General features: G+C 43.3%; 1 protein-coding gene across 1 annotated transcript in view; it reads right to left on the bottom strand.

The window, feature by feature from the left end:
* Positions 1–16254, bottom strand: part of DNAI1 (dynein axonemal intermediate chain 1) — a 136536-nt gene that overhangs the window by 35441 nt on the left and 84841 nt on the right. The window contains exons 15-18 of the mRNA XM_064403788.1: positions 15075–15162; positions 13154–13233; positions 6405–6553; positions 5463–5562 (exon numbers count right to left, since the gene is read on the bottom strand). Of these exons, the coding sequence (XP_064259858.1) occupies positions 5463–5562; positions 6405–6553; positions 13154–13233; positions 15075–15162 (417 nt within the window). The remainder of the gene's footprint in view (positions 1–5462; positions 5563–6404; positions 6554–13153; positions 13234–15074; positions 15163–16254) is intronic.

Below are 16254 nucleotides of genomic sequence, written 5' to 3'. Positions count from 1 at the left end.
CAGCTGGAGGCTCTCAGTGGCCAAAACAACAAAAATCCAAACTTGAAAATTCAAACCTAAGTGAGGAGCCATTCCTAGCAGTGAATTAATAAATTAACTAAGAGCAGAGAGGGGCATCTTTACAAACTCTTGCAGATTCTCCTGATGGACTCTGTGCTCCCAGTAGGTCTTTATGCAAAGTCTAACAGATTAATCAACACACAAAATCTTTTGAGATGCTAAGTAATTTTTTATTTACACATCCATGAAGCAGAAAAAGGCAAACTTGGTTCCTGTGTGCCTGAATGAACTAGTTAATCTCAGCGGATCAGTTTTGTCAAAATGCCATATTTCATAATCTGAAAGAGCAATGGCTTTTGTAATGAAAAACTGGCTTGTGAGCCTCTCTGCAGAAAAGCAATTCCTACAAAGCCATAGACAAAAGGGGTTTAAATTCGACTTTGTGCTGAAACCAACTACAATGCTGATAAAGTCACCTCACCTGCAATCAGTAGCTAATGGATGTGAGTGAGCAGTAGTGTCCTGAGATTCCTGATGCTCATTTTGAGGCTTGGAGACCACTAAAGCATGCTATGATGGAATGGGGGCTGCATGAGTATAGAAGTGAGGGCTCAGAGCCTGCCATAGTAAACCAAAGTCTTCCAGGCCAGCTTTATTCCCCAAAAATAGCTGCTAGTGGAGAGAAATGCTGATGTACAAAGAGTCTGATGGCACAGGGAGGAGAATGGGGAACAGTCTAATTGGCACAAAGTGAAGGCAGCATTAATTTGGGACTCTGACCATCTATCTCATTGAGCACTGACATGCCACCAGCCCTTGTTCTAAAGCTGACTCTCCAGCAGTCCACATCAATCTCAAAGATTCAGCAGGGAATAAGAATGAGCCTTTTAGGTTTTGCAGCAGAAGAAAATGAACAGTTTTACAAGAAACAGCCACTTATGCTGCAAATACAATTTCAAGGCCATTTTAAGAAAGCTCCCACCCGCTTCAGCCTACTCAAAGGTCCTTTTGGGTGATGGCAAAGAGACTCATGCTCATTCAGTGCCTTTACACCCCTGCAATTGCCCTGGTCATTGTGCTGAGAGCCAGGAAAGACCTCGTCCCAGCCCTGCAGAGCTAGGGTAGCCCCATAAGGTATGGATAATCCCCCTGGGCTACTGCAGAAGGGCAGGAGGAAAAACTCAAAGGCAGCAAGGGCATTTGTAGTCATGTTCACTGTCCTGACACCTCTGGGCAAAAGTATCAACAGATGAGAGGCCTGCTGGCACCCCTGATTTATGCCCTACAAGGAGAGACAGGACTAAGTCAAAAATACCCAGGGAAATATTTGCAAGCCTGAAAGGTTTAACAAGCCTCTTGTCTGCAAAATCATCCATGCTTTAAAGATAGAGTTTGGCTTTTGCTTCAAGTCCACGCTAAATGGGCAGCAAGTTTCTGCAAATTGCTCTGTGTATACTTACACATGTGCCAGCACTAAGCAAGTGCTTCTCTCTTAACTGAGAAAGGATGGCATCCAGACCAGCTGGCAAAATAACCTTGGCATGTTATCCTGTGAGTTAGATTCAAAAGAAAGCTGGTCTTCAAGGCTTCACATTCAAAACAGTCGTACAAACAGTAAAATAGGTTTATATAAGCAGGAAAGAGCACACTTGCTTCCTGAGCAGCAGCACAAACCATTAACTAACTTCCTGAAGGTTTGGGTTGTTTAAAGTATTTCACATCTTGAAAGGTCAACAGTTTCACTAATGGGGAAAAGACCTGGAGCAAATGTCTGACCAGTGTTCTCTGCAGCGTGAACACTGGGATGGCATTTATCTAGAGGCTATCTATACTTACTACAGATGGTTCTTCTTGCTGCACTAGCAATGAATAGCCCACAAAAACATGAGAGAGAATGGACTTGTCCTGTGTATAAGCCTGTGATAAAACCCCTGGGATCCTCCTTTTCACACAGGACATTTCATAGGGTCATAGGATTAGAAGGCAATTCAGGTTGAAGGAACTCACAGAAATCTCTCACCTTCTGCTTAGAGAAGGGTCAGCCCTGAGGACAGATGTGGTTTTCCAGGGCTCTGTTCAGTCTGGTCTTGAAGCCTTCCACGGACAGAGACAGCACAGTCTCTCTGAGAAAGCTATTTCACTACCTGACTGCCTTCAGAGCTAAAGTTTTTTCCATATATCCATTCCAAACCCCTCATTTCAACTCACTCCAGCTCTTGTGTCATCATCTCTTCAAGTGCTGCTGTGTGAAGATCTTGGCTCAAACTTCTCAGTGACCTCCTTGAAGGTACTGGCAGGCTGCTGGGCTCCTTCTCCAGGCTGAAAAAACCCAGCTTGACCACACCATCACACCCATTGCTTAGGGCAGCTATGGCCCACAGCCAGGGGGACACTTGTGATATGAGTCTTCGGCTTTTTTAAGAGGTGTAACAATTCATGCATGAATTCTGCACACACAGAAGCTGAGAAAATGTCAACACCATTTCATTCTTTAATGAAAGTAAGTAAAAGAAGACCAAGAGGAAATTTTGGGTATGAATCCCAGTTTTACATGTTTCAATTATTTTTAATACTTTAAATGTAACTTTAAGATGAACTTAGAGCAAACTCCCAAAAGCAAATACTTCTAAATGCTGCAGGATTGAATTAAATTCCTTCCATTTCTCTGCCCTCTGTCCTTACAGCAAGCTGACCAATATCTCCACATTTCCTGTGCCCTAAATTGAAGTGTCCAGAAATTCAAATCCACCTCCATTTTTTTTATTTCCAAAGTGGATCTCTCATCCCAGCTAGCCTTTTGCACCCTGTCAAGCTTTTACCATCTACAACACAAGGTGTTCTCTTTTATGAATCTCTTTTTACGATCTTTCTGAAATACAATGATCAGCAAGCAGAGCAGGAAACTAAGGAAATTAACCAGAACATGATGGAGAGCAATAGTAGCAGTTATTATCCACTGCACCAGCAGTGGAATGTGCACACTTGGGTTATTTATGAAGAGCAATGCTGTCCAAAGCAGATGCCCAGCTGCCAACAAACACATTTTATCATAATGACCCTGATATTTACAGCTTTTATTAAATCCCTACCTCCTGGATTCATGGGGATTGACAGATTTTTATATACTAAAATGTCCCAATTTCCAAGTCAATCTTAAGGGGCTCATACACGTTTTGGACATATAGCATCAGCTTGAATAAGGAAAAGTGTTTTACAGAATATTCCAGGTATCTCTTAAAGACTGCAATTAGGGCCTGATTTTAAAACCACCTCCAGGCAACCTTCAAATTTTGCAGGCATGATTATGTGCAGATGCCAAGACAGAGGCTGTTCGCAAACAGGAGGCCTTTAATGTTTTATTTTCTGGCTTCATGTTCTGTATTTTTCTGTTCTGGAGAATCATAGAACACCCTGTTAATGCAGATTTTTTTTCTCCGGCATTAATGGAGCCTGCCCTTTGCGAGGCACTGAGTTATTCACAAGTGCACTCTGCTACAAAGTGGAATATGTCCAGAATAGAAAAGGCTGTAAACAACTATTTATTCCACTTCCACTGCAGATCTAGAAGGTTCTGTTCAACAATAGCAACTAAGCTATGTCTCAGACACACCCTGCTGCAGCCAGCATGGTTTGTAGCTAACACAGAGACCCAGTATTCCTGTCAGCTTCAGCCCTGGCCAGCCTACTGCAGTAGGAAGGCAGCTCCTGCCTGGACCTGTCCTGCTAGCCAGCCCAGTTTTGGGCTGCTCCTGGCTTGATAGCCACTCTGCTCAGAGTTTGGGATAGAATGCATAAAAGCAGAATTAGATTCAGTTAAATTAGGTTCTATTTAAGACTACTGAATTAGATCCAAGAATAGCCAAGTGAGATACCCTAGGTGCAGGGCTGCCAACTCAAACAGGCTTTTGCCTTATCAGTAGCCTCATATAGACTCCAGGTCCATGGAAGCTGTGGCTAATGTGGCTAGGACAAGCTGTGGGTGGGATGGGAAGACCCCACAGCACCAACTCTTGCTAAGACCACAACCGTTTCCCTGCAGTAGGTAAAACTCTGAGAAAGAACTCAAGTGGCATGAGGCATCTCTAGAGATGAACTCACTGCCAAAACTTGACCATGTAAGTAGGAAATCCAAGTACACACAGTATTGACCCTCCATCTGTTCATGCTGCCAGCACGTATCCCTGTCTGCAGACATCTCCATCCTTTTCCCCACAGTCAGGCGCCAGGACACAACTGGGGTACCCCCAGCTCCCAGCCCTGCTTACCCTAGCACTCAATCAAAGCTGTGACTGCCAGCAGAACCCTTGCACACTCAAAGTCACTTGTGGAAAACAAGTCTGAGTATGTGACTGATGCACTGAACACACTCACTGCCTTTATGCAGGCCCTTCATTTGGTCTATGGGAGGCTGGGGACAGACAGATCCACAAAAGAAGGACCCAATCCTGACCCTGATCCTGACTGTGAAGGAAAAGCATCAAAATTCTGTAGGCCGTGGCATCCTGAGCTTTCCAGGGAGATCAGGTGACCCAGTAAAGAGATTTCTATTGCTTAGGAGAGACAAATTCACAGCCTGAGCCAATGTATCAGTGAAATTATTTCCTTGCTATAGCATAAAGGTTAAACTACAATAAAGTAGCCAAGGCATCAATTCAATGATAGGAACATATAAAGGCTATCCTTTTGCTAGAGTAATTCTGGCCAAACTGAACAGACTTTCAAGTTTATACCAGCTAAACATAAAGCTCATGGTATTAGAGCAATGTGCTCTTACAGTATTCAACAAGTATTGATGGACAGCTACATGTCCTGGCTACTTGCCAAGGCCAAATTAAACATCTGAGCTACTGCAACACATGGCAGAAATATAACTGCCATCATGCCAATATTAGGACTGGTCTACAGAGTTCATTACCAAACTACTACTCTTAGAGACAGCCTCACATGATAGAAAAATGTTGATTTTATTTAACTGGAACAAAGTTCTATTGGCTGACCCTGGGCATATTACTGTAAATGATTTTGAAATATCAGTGTAAGTATACAACCACTTTATTCTACTGTTGCTCTACACGTTTAAAGTTCAGAAACAATGCCCTGATGTCAGCTCGTATAGGACCTGAGCATTATCTCTGCATCCCCAGGGATGTACTGGGATTTCATATTGAGGAAGTTCAGTGTTTTAATCATGCATAATCATGGGCAAGCTGCACACCTGCACTCACATGGTTAACAGGAGAGCAGGGAAGTACTTGTATATGCATTTGCAACACCTACTTTGAGAGATTCAAGCCCAGGGATGTGTATGCCAAAGGCAGGAAATCATAGGAAAGGGTGGGTTCCTGCTGGTGGCTCCCTGATATGCCTGGCCAGGACTGGGCTGCCCCTTCCCATGCTCAGCCCTAATCTCCTTTGACTTTCTCTCAGCTCAAATCAGAGCAGTGTTGCTCCCAGCCTCTCACCTGGCCATCAATGGTGACTGCAGCAAACACCGTGGAGGAGTAAGGAGACCATGCAACATCCCCTACAGCAGTAGCCAGGTCATAAACAAACAATGGAGTCCTATAAAAAAAGACACAGAGAGAAGAACTCATGTAAACACGTGCCACTCTGGAAGTGTAACACTGAGCCATGAACACCTGGCTGTTGCAGAAGTGGGAGATGGGGTGTTTCTCTGTCAGATAACAGCCAGGGTCTGAGCTAAAGGCAAAGCTGAGCACCAATACAAATGGGCCAGGATTTGACATGCTGCAGTAAGAAGAGAGGTAGCGTCTTTCTTTCTTTCTTTCTGAAAGCATTTTGAAAACTTCTTCCCAACACACACAGCAAAATAGAGTCTCTCTGGTTAATATTAATAATCATATGGGAAAAAATTATCTCCCTTCTCTAGACTTCTGACAACAACATTGAATATTAGAGCAGTATTGGCAACAGGAAATATGTGACTCTAACTGATTTACAACAAAATCAATTTCCTGATTGAAACCAGACATTCCTTAAACACTAACCCTGAATTTCATTCCATATTTTAAAATGTTCCAATTTTTCTTTTTCTTCTCTGGCTCTTAGGAGGTTTCTAGCCCCTGAAACTAGAAACCAGTCCCTGACATTTCTCTGTAGCATTTCTCTGCCACAGTAGGTCCTGCCTGAGGAAGCCAGATCTGAAGAAAAGCAGTCAGGCTCTGTGCTGACCATGCTGCTTGACAAGTTACTGGAGCAGCCCATGCTATATCTCATATTTCATACCTGGGGAGTACAAATCTGAGTACAAAAAATAAAAAAAGCAATTAGCATTATCAACACCTGAGAAGGAAACTGAGACTAAGGTATGAACAGAGTCAATGTGTGCTGCTGGCAGGTCAGGCTGGACCTCCTCACCCACACCAGGACCCAGCAGGACTTACTTGATGGTGTGATCCCAGATCTTGACTGTCCAGTCAGAGCTGCAGGAAATGAAGACTTTCGAATGGAAGGGATTCCAGCTGATTGTGTCCACAGCCATTTGATGGGCTTCAAACACATCCAGAAACTGGCTTGAATAACTTTTTGAACACTGCAATGGAAAGAACTACTCAGTAACCAGAGCTAGACCTCCTGAAGCTTAAATTCATGTAGAAGATGCCTCTGATTACTTGTATGGCCTCTTAGGATCTTCTGGTACCCAGAGGTGCTACAGAAAATCAATAATTTAGCACATGCTGTTTCACCCCACTTGCAGGCAACAACCTGCTCCCCTCTGCAACACACAGAGATAGGAATTGAAGTTGTCTGGTTGGATTTAAACAGCCAGGCTCCAGAGACCATTCTCCACTGTGGGAGCTATATTGCCTTCCTGCCAGCCTGGGCTCCTGCTGTGCCTCTCCTGTGTGAAAGGTTCACAAGAAAGGCAGGGGAGAATGTCCCTGTGCTGCTCAGGAGCACTGTGTGCTCACAGTACCGTGTACAGCTCAGAAGCACAAATGCTCACAGCACTGTGTGCGTTTGAAGTGTCACAGTTAAAACCTCCAGCAACAGTGCTCTCAGCACAAGAATGTCTTGCTGGTCCCTTTCTCTAAATAATTTGAAAAGATGCTGTAAGCCCTCTCCTGTCACCACCCTGGGCAGCTTGCTCAGAGAGCCTGCCCCAAGGTATGACTCTGCAGCTCTTTCTGTTGTGCCACTTGAGACTTCCCAGAGCAGTGTGAGAACCACAGAGGCTGTCCAGGAGCCAGGCATGTCCCTGACAGGCCAGGGGGCCCCACTGAATGGAGCCAACAGCAGCCTGTGAACTGGACAATGCCTACACAGACATGCAGGCATCACAGCTGTGGGTGCTGCTGAATTGCAAAATGAAGGATATCTTCAAGAGCTGGAAAAGGAAAACATTTGGGACCCTCGGAAAAGCCACTTTGTGTGTGAGCTTATGAAGCAGAGAGAAATTACAATCTAATTGGCTGCAAGGGGACTTGATCCAGATCCTGTCAGTTCTGTGTACATGGAAATTTTAGGTTATCCTTCCCAAACCTCCTTCCCTCCAAGCACATTAGAGCTTCCTTTACTAGCAACAGAGACTCCATCTCACATGAAACATCCTTTTGCTTGTGTTCTCAAGCAAGCTGTATTCATACAGCAGCTTGGAGTTAGTCTCAGGATTTTCTGCTGGTTTGCCTCACTACTGTCACAGCAATGACTTTTCATTACTCCCTAGAGAATGCAGCACCACATCATCTGCCCAAGCAGCAGGATTGCTGAAGTGTTACATGACTTTAACCCTTGCAAACCAAAGATCTAACTAATCATAAGGCTTAACTGTTTATTACAAGTAACACTTATTTTCTGGATACTGTTCACTGGTGTAGACAGTGGAATAAGGGTGCTAAACCATTCCCACAGTAGCAGGTCCTACATCCCTGAGAGCCTTGTTGTGGTAGGAAATGGAAACAACAAAGTGGCTCATGTTCCATTGAGATTTACTGACTGTGTCTATAGCTTGCTAACAGTTTTTTGCATAACTGTATTGCTGCCCCTGCATTTAATTGTGGGACAGAAATCTCCTTTAATGCCATGTTTCGTAATGTTACTTCATAATTCTTAATGTTCAGCCATCAGGAAAATCAGTACTTGGCTTGTTTTGAAAGTCACTTTGCTGGAAACAGACAGGATGGGTCACAAGTAATTAACACAAGAGAGAAGCTGCTTTGTCCATCTGTCCTTTCAAGTGTGTGGATTGAATGTCCCTAATACCTGAAAACTTTGAAGAGCGAGATGTTAACCAGATTTGTCTGCCTCCAACAGAATTGTAATGCTCAGTGTCCTATTTTCAAAGGCTTGTGGGGGCTAAGCCCTTGATCAGTGCAGCTCTCTGGGCACTGGTACAGGAGATCCACCACACTCTGAGATGTGTTCATCTACAGAACTGCCTTTGCAATCTCCATGACAGGAAAGAGATCTGCATTTTTTTCCTATGAAATCAGCAGCAAAAAGATTTTTGTAGACTCCCACCTGTGTCCCTCGTGAGAAATGAACCTTGCATGTGTGCTTTAGCCTAAAGGCATCCACTGTGCTCTGGCAGTGCCTGCCAGTCCCACACCACATTAACCACAACCCTTATTATTATCTCTGAGTGCAAGACAGGGCTGCTTTCTTCCCAAGATGCATTTTGAAGAAACACCACAAACTTGAGAAAAAGCTCAGAAAAGAAGTATGACTTTAATGAATAAAAACAGTTTCTGAGCTAACTAGAACTACTGGCAAAGTCTTTCCCTACTATTCAGTTCAAGAACCCTAGAATTATTAGATATGTCAGTATGAAAACAGAACCACTGGAATATGTGACACCTAAGTCCTGACAGGAGAGCTTTGAAGAGGATGACTAGATTCAGAGAGAAGGAATTTGTGCAGCCTCTGATCTTCTAGAGCACTGCTCCAATTTGCTGGGAGTGTTTTTCTCATACTTAAATGATGGTAGATGTGTTTGAATGGTAAACAATATTTTTATGATGAGACAGAAATGCAAAAATACGTCTATGGCAATACAGGAAACCAGTCAAAGATGACTCTTGACAAGGCTACAAAACATGGGGGAGGAATACCGGGAGAAAAGGAGAACTCCGAGGACACAAAACTTATGAATAATCTTCATCAACAGCACTTCAGTTTACGCTAGACATTAGTCTGACACAAAACTCTCCCACATACCTGGTGAATTGGTGGTTATTACTGCCCTTATAAGGCAGAGAGTTTCTTCAGTTCACTAACAGGAACACAGAGAATCTACGCAATACAGAAATCCAAGAGCAATTTTTTTTTTCAGAGAAGGTTTGTATCTGGCAACAGAAAGACAGTACTGCCCAACACTGGCACTTTCAGGCAGCTCAGGACATCCAGATGCTCTTTAGAAGCCAGACACAAACGTGTCCCATGGTGTGGTGGACAGGCTGTCACCAGCTACACCAGATGCTCTCCTGGTTTTAGCTCAGTGATTGATTGTACAGATCTGTAACACAAACGCTGATTTGCAGAAAGGCTCACCAAAGTAGAAACCAAGGCACATGAACACACAAGGAGGAACAATAGGATATGGTAAGAGAAAGAACCTGTAGTAATTGATAAAAAATTCAGTCAGTCCAGGAACCAGACAACCAGACACAACACAGACAGGAGCCCCAAAGTTAACGTGGTGAGAAGCTGAAGAACAGAAGTCAAACCATAAAATATTCAGACAAGGAAAACAGCTTTGCCTAATACAAAGTAAGGTTAAACACTGAGGCAAATGATCTCTCTACTACTAAAGGGTCACTGGAAGTCAGAGTCTGTCCAGAAAACGTGTCATCCTGTTTTAGGGAAAACTCAAGTGATGTGATAAGGATTCAACCATCATACTTTGTTATCTGTAATAATAATAAAAACTACAACAACAATAAAATAATAATAATAATAATAATAATAATAATAATAATAATAATAATAATAATAATAATATAAGAGAATCAGTATGAGTAAAATTAGTTTTGTTTAAAATTAGAGTAACCTTTTCTTCTAGTCAGTCTTGCACTAGATTTTATTATGTTCATTTGTTACTCTCAAGAAAACTGCCTAACACTGAAAAGAACACTTCTTACATGAGTATATTCAAATTTCCTCACAATTTTTCTATTGAAGGCCTGTTTATTGGAAGTTATTCTGACCAGAGACTTAGAGCCACAATGTTTCAACACGAATCTCAGAGACCATACTTTCTGATGTCAAGCTGAACAATTCCTAAACAGCAAGTAAGATATGCAAAAAAGTATTCAGAATTGCGTTACAGAATCATATTAATGCAGAAACAGTTTCTCCTCTACAAAAAAGGGCAATAGATTAGTCTGTGTGTAATTTTGATAATGATTTCTTGGCTTCAGAAACACTATTAACAAAGCCATTTTCAGAACTTCACCATAATTGTTCTGCAGCTAAAGAATTAACATATTATCACACTATTTGTGGGCATGCCTGCTTTCTGGGGAAATAAAAAAAAAGAGTTTCTCTGGAATTCACTTTTCTAGTTTATTTAATAAATTGGAATTTTATTTTCCAATTTACTTAATAAAAAAATCTAAAATCTAGCCCATGGGGACAGCAGCCCATGTTTGATCCCTGACACAGACAGCACGTGAGGAGCCTGTCCATCTCACTCAAGATGCAAGTGCAGCAGAGACCTGAGCAGCTCACTCCTGCTCAGTGCAGCCACAGGACCTGAGAGCTGCTCAGGGACTCTCCCTGTTCCCAGTATCCAAGTGGAACAAGGCTGCAGGAGGCAGTCCATGGGCAGCTCCAGTAAGGAGTTCAGATGTGCAGTGTTTCAGTAAAATATGTGATGAGGGTGTGTGGTATTCCTTGAGAAATGTCTGGAGCAGCAGCTGACCCCAAAACTTTTGAAACTGCTTGGAGCAAGCTCTTGGGGAATGCTAAGGGTAGAACCACTCTTCCCCATGTTTTTTGGAGATACTGTGAAAGCCTGTTCATGCTACACACAAGATTTCCCTTCCCTGTGTTGACCCCGACAGTCAGATTGAAGACAGGCTTTTCCTGCCTGTGGGAACAGTGAGGTTTTATATGGCTTGTTGCATGATGTGAGAATGGTCACTTTTCACTAAGGCTCACCAATGCAAGAATGTTGCTTACCCGTAACCCTGACAATGAAAGGGGAGATGCTATGTATCAGTATCCCTCCACATTTGTTCACACAAGAACTGCTAAAATATCTGCATGGCTTCATGGCTGGGATCACTTCTTGTTAAAATCCCATCCTAGCTCTGGTTTCACTGAAGATGATCTAAGACAGAAACACCTACAGCTTTTTCAATGCCTAATTGTCTCCTGACCAGTGCTCCTCCATGAAGAGTTTCCTTTCCTGTGTAACTCAGCGAGGACACAATCCTGAATATTTCTCCTGATGGCCCCTATCTCACACTGAAGTACAGTGCCACACTCACCTACATCCATCACTCACCCAAACACAGAGGAATTTAAAACCTGTGGTTCCTTATTGCCTTTTGATCAGGACTAAAGACAACAGTACCCATCAATTTAGATTTCAATACCCAGGGTACCAACTCTTGTGGGTGACCAGACAACTCAGAACATCTGCCCATGACTGTATGGATGTTTTGTGTTCTGAAAGCACCAACAAAAAAACAGTGCACCTAAAAGATATTGGCAGTGCACCTACCCACTGCCCACTGCCAACAGCTCAGCTGCCCACTCCTCCCATCTGCCTTCTGTACCTATCTTGTCCAAAGCAAGTGAGCACTGCTCAGAAATCCTCCCTAGATACTGCCTGGCACAGGGAGAGATTTCAATCACCATCACCCCTCTGCAAGGGATACATATTTGTTAGGCATATCTTGCCTAAATGATTGATACTGATTTCAGGATATGATTTCCTTTGGATTGTTATTCTGTTTCAGGTTCATTTTGCAGGTGGGATATGGGGGAAGGAGTTTAGATCATCCTCTAGGGATGGCTGGGTGCATCTGCTCGGCAGGTCAGCCTCCTGCTGATTGTCCACCCGCCACGATGAAGGGCTGTGGCTACAGATTTAACAGAGCCCCAGAGACAGCTCAGAGGAATGCCGTGCAAATAACAGTTGTATTAGGAAGGCACTACTGGCTTTATTTTCAAGGCTAAATACAGCAGAACTGAAAACTTCCTATTTTTAACTCAATTTCTCAAGAAAACATGACGCCTGTGTCCTTCTGTGTGCTCGTCTCTCTTCACAAACAACTTTTGCCCTCACTGGCATTTTCAGCCAAAGCTGGCTGCATGTGGGATGTGGTAACATGAAGGTCTTACAGATTCTGTGAAAAGCAATGGCCAGAGAGGACAAAACATCTGGGCAGTGTCCCCAGTGCGGGAAGGGCAAGCACAGTGTGGCTGCAGCACTCACCACACAACTGGAGCTGTCTGGCTGACAGCGCCAGCCTGGCACTGGGAACCAAGGCACCAGGCTGCAGGAGGGCACTGCAGGGGAGGTAGGAGCTCTGTCTGCAGGAAATAAGGTTTATAGTGTGGAGGTGGGATCACTGAGCTGGGAACAGCGTGGGGTGATCAGGAGGAAGGTTTGGGTATGTAGCAATGCACTGGAGATAGGAGAGCAAGGAGAAAATGGGACTGGTAAAGGATCTAGAAAGATCTCAGATGTCTTTTCCAACCTAAATGATTCTATGATTCCCTGTGATTGTGGAAGGGAAGGGCTGCAGGACACTAATCCGTAGGAAATATGGCTTCATTAGCCTCACTGCTCACAGGATAACAAGTCTAAAAAGGAAAAGAGCTGATATTTTTCCTGCCATTTCCCCACAGTCATGGGGACAGAGGATCAATGCCTTTTAACTTCTGCTCTGATCCTACTTAGCACTTCAGATTGCTCAGCTGCAATCTGCAAAGCATTTTCTGGGATGCACTTTGCATGAAAAAAGTTTCTGCAAAACAGGGTCTTAATTGGGTCTGTTCAGAGAGATCCCTGTGACCCTCTGCAGGGCTGGGCTGGTCTCAGGCTCACCACAGGCATCCCAGGGCAATACCAGCTCTGAAGCTCTGCTTTGTTACCACCTTTGCAAAGTTCAGATGATGAGCCTGAAAGACACACATGGGTCAGGGAATGTAAAACAAAGGATAAAGAAATAATTTTTACCTTATAGATCTTGCCCTCTTCAGTGCCAACGAGAAACAAATAGTCTATTTTTTTGTGAAAATCAAATGATGTCCCACTGCCTGTTAACAAAAAAAAAAGGTCTGTCACACAGAGAATTGGTTTAGCTGGCCAAAACATGCTTCCTGCCTATGGTAAACACATACTGCCTATGTTTTCAGAAATGATATATTAGCCAGAAGCTCCCAAAATAAATCAAAGACATCCTTCTGCTAAACTTTCCAAGCTGTGTATGTCCCCAAAACCTGTAATTCGAACAGCCACCCCAGAGACATGTAAAAGGCCACTGAAAGAACCAGAAGGGAACTAGAAACCACTTTAGCCTAGGATTCATTTTACTAAGAGTAAAAAATACCTGGTGCAAACATAAGTATTGTAAGGATCTGGCCACCTGCTATTGGGGAAGAACAGATCTTTTCTGTTTGTTTAGTATCCACAAAAATGTAAGTGGTTTCCTATGCATAAAAGAGCCCAGTGAGAAAATACTCCATCATACCTTCCTGTGCTCTTTTTTCCCTTAATTCACAATCCATTTAGCAGGCTCACTTCAGTAAAGCCAATAGCAAAGAATGTGATTTGGAAAGAAATCCTCTGCTAGGGACAGAAGGATTCCATTAATGTCAAAAGCCCTGAATTGTGCAACATTGTGAACTATGTTTAAAACAGGTGTCAACCACAAACAGGATGTGACTCATTGAGATTTTGAGGCTTCTGCTCCTGAGGCAGATGCATCACCATCCAAGAAAGCCATTTCACATGTTGATGAAAGAAAATTTCAGCAGGGTTCTTGATCAGAAGAGGGGATGTCTGTTGAGTGCCAGAGCTACTTGAGGCTGTCCCTACCAGCAAGGATACCCACAGCAACCATCAGATGAGAAACAGGAAGGAGCAGACAAGTCTCAGAAGCACACAGTTACAGAAACTTTCTGCACAGGCAGTGGTCTCAAGCACTGTGTCTTTAACACTAACAAAATGTAGTTCTCAAAGGAATTGTTAGGGTAATTTCAACTCTCTAATACCATCTGCATTTTTAACATTCAAATAGATTGTTTAATATTCAAGACAAGTCTTGGAAAATCCATTTCCCAGTAACACTAACAAATAATCCCAAAGCCCTGAGAGTTCTGCAGTGTGCTGCTTTAGCTGGTTTCTTGCAACCTATTGTGGCTCTGCAAAGCTTCCCACAGACTGTTCAGCAGTCACTAGCCTAGAAACACAGCAATTCTTAAAAGCAAAGCAAGGCCCTCCTCCAAACAGAGGTCCCATCTTCTCAGCCAAAAACAGGTGTAGAAGGATGATAAGAGGATTCCTCAAGGACTTTCTTGTGCTTAGGACCTCCAGAGCTGACTCATCCCATCCTGTCTCAAGCACAGCATGATCAGGATGAGAGGATTCAGCCTAGAAGGACTGCACTGACTCTACTTTGTGTGGAGGGAGCCTAACATAGTAGCTCAGAATAGATGCTGTGTTTTTACAGAGCCCAAACTCAATGAGACACATCCCAAGCTGGCTGGGTGAACTGTGCACCCAGGAAAGGGCAGAGGTTTCTTTTCACCTTGATTTTGCCAGTCCAGATCAATGTCTGACAATAAGAACAAAACTGAGTTTTGACACAAACAGGTATGTGCTTCATCCACACAGAGATAGCCCACTAAAATGGACATTTCTTGAATTAATGTTCATCTTTTTATGTACGTGAAGGCAATATGTAACCAGCAAGACTTGACTCAGTGGCCATTGCTCCAGACAGACTTTCCTCAATGCATGATGAAAGCAAGGAGGCAGAACCCTCCTTTAGCTCCTTTCCATCTCAACACCCTGCTCCCAATTTAATTTCCCAGAATGACTGATTAGAGGCTTTGTGTCCGTAATTAATCAGCATGGCAAGGACTTGGGCTCTTACCAAGCGTTTGCAGCTGCAGCCCCTCTGGCCCCTGCATCGTTGTTTCATCTGCTGACAGCCTGATGACATCCATGTGAACCAGCTCATTCTGCAGGCAGAGGAGATTCCACATGAATAGCATGCTTTGCAGCAACAATACAGAGACATTCAGTACTTTGAAATGGCAAATTTTATGGAGGAATTTTAAAAAGCTGCCCAGAAGTTGCTTAATGTTTCACATTTGGCAGCTTGCTAACATTTGGTGCTTTCCACAAAATCCTCAGGAAACTGATGTTTTGGTGCACTGGAACTCAGAGCCACTGGTACATTACCTTGACATGTGCACTTGACCTGGAAAATTTCAAGTTTCAGGGCTGGTGTTTTTCAGTGAAAGTTGGCACAGTCAGCTTAAATCATAATGTTGAGTTAAATCACCCTGTGTGGTTTAAGATGAATATTTCATATTCTCAGGGAGCTAGCTAAAGCCCCACATTAATGAATAGTAACTTATCATCTTTCCAGTTCTTGCTTCTTAACATCCTGTTATCCCCAGAGCGGCCTCAGTTCAAAATAGTCTCAACTTCATGGGCTCTGAGATGCCAACAACATCTAGCAAGCAGTTTGCTCCAAGGGAAAACTGCCCCCTGTTTCTGTTCTCAGCAGAGTTCTAAAGAACTATCATGAGATTGCTGTGCAAAGTGGTGAACACAGGGACAAAAGGTTGTGTCCCAAAGAGTTTACAGTTGAGGTGGGAGACAAAAGACGGATGTAAATAGACACAATGTAGGTAAATATAAAGAAACTACCAGAGGGAAAATTACATTCTCAGACTAGCTTTGGGAGTTGGAATACCACTGCAGAATGCAGTTAGTTGTGACTGCAAGAACACTCTGGGGCTCCAGAGGTCTCTGCCAGCCCAAACTATTCTGTGATTCTCTGATTATGTGATAAAAAGAACAAACAACTAATGATTAGTGAGCAGTACGGGCTGTGGACTGGATGGTATAATCTGCAAATATCCCACTGAAGCACCACTACTTAGTGAATTAGCTTAGCTGTAGTTGAAGCTTCTCTTAGCCCAGAGCTGGACTCAGGTGGAAAAATAATTCTGCCTGGCATTCAACCCCAGGAATTTCAATGCTGGGAATGTGGGAGAAGATCTTGTGGGGACCTGTTCAGTACTACAGTTGAGAGAGGACAA

This window comes from Passer domesticus, chromosome Z, assembly GCF_036417665.1.
Source record: "Passer domesticus isolate bPasDom1 chromosome Z, bPasDom1.hap1, whole genome shotgun sequence".
Taxonomy (NCBI): Eukaryota; Metazoa; Chordata; class Aves; order Passeriformes; family Passeridae; genus Passer; species Passer domesticus.
Note: the sequence above shows the minus strand (reverse complement) of the source record. Positions and strands in the feature narration are given on the sequence as shown.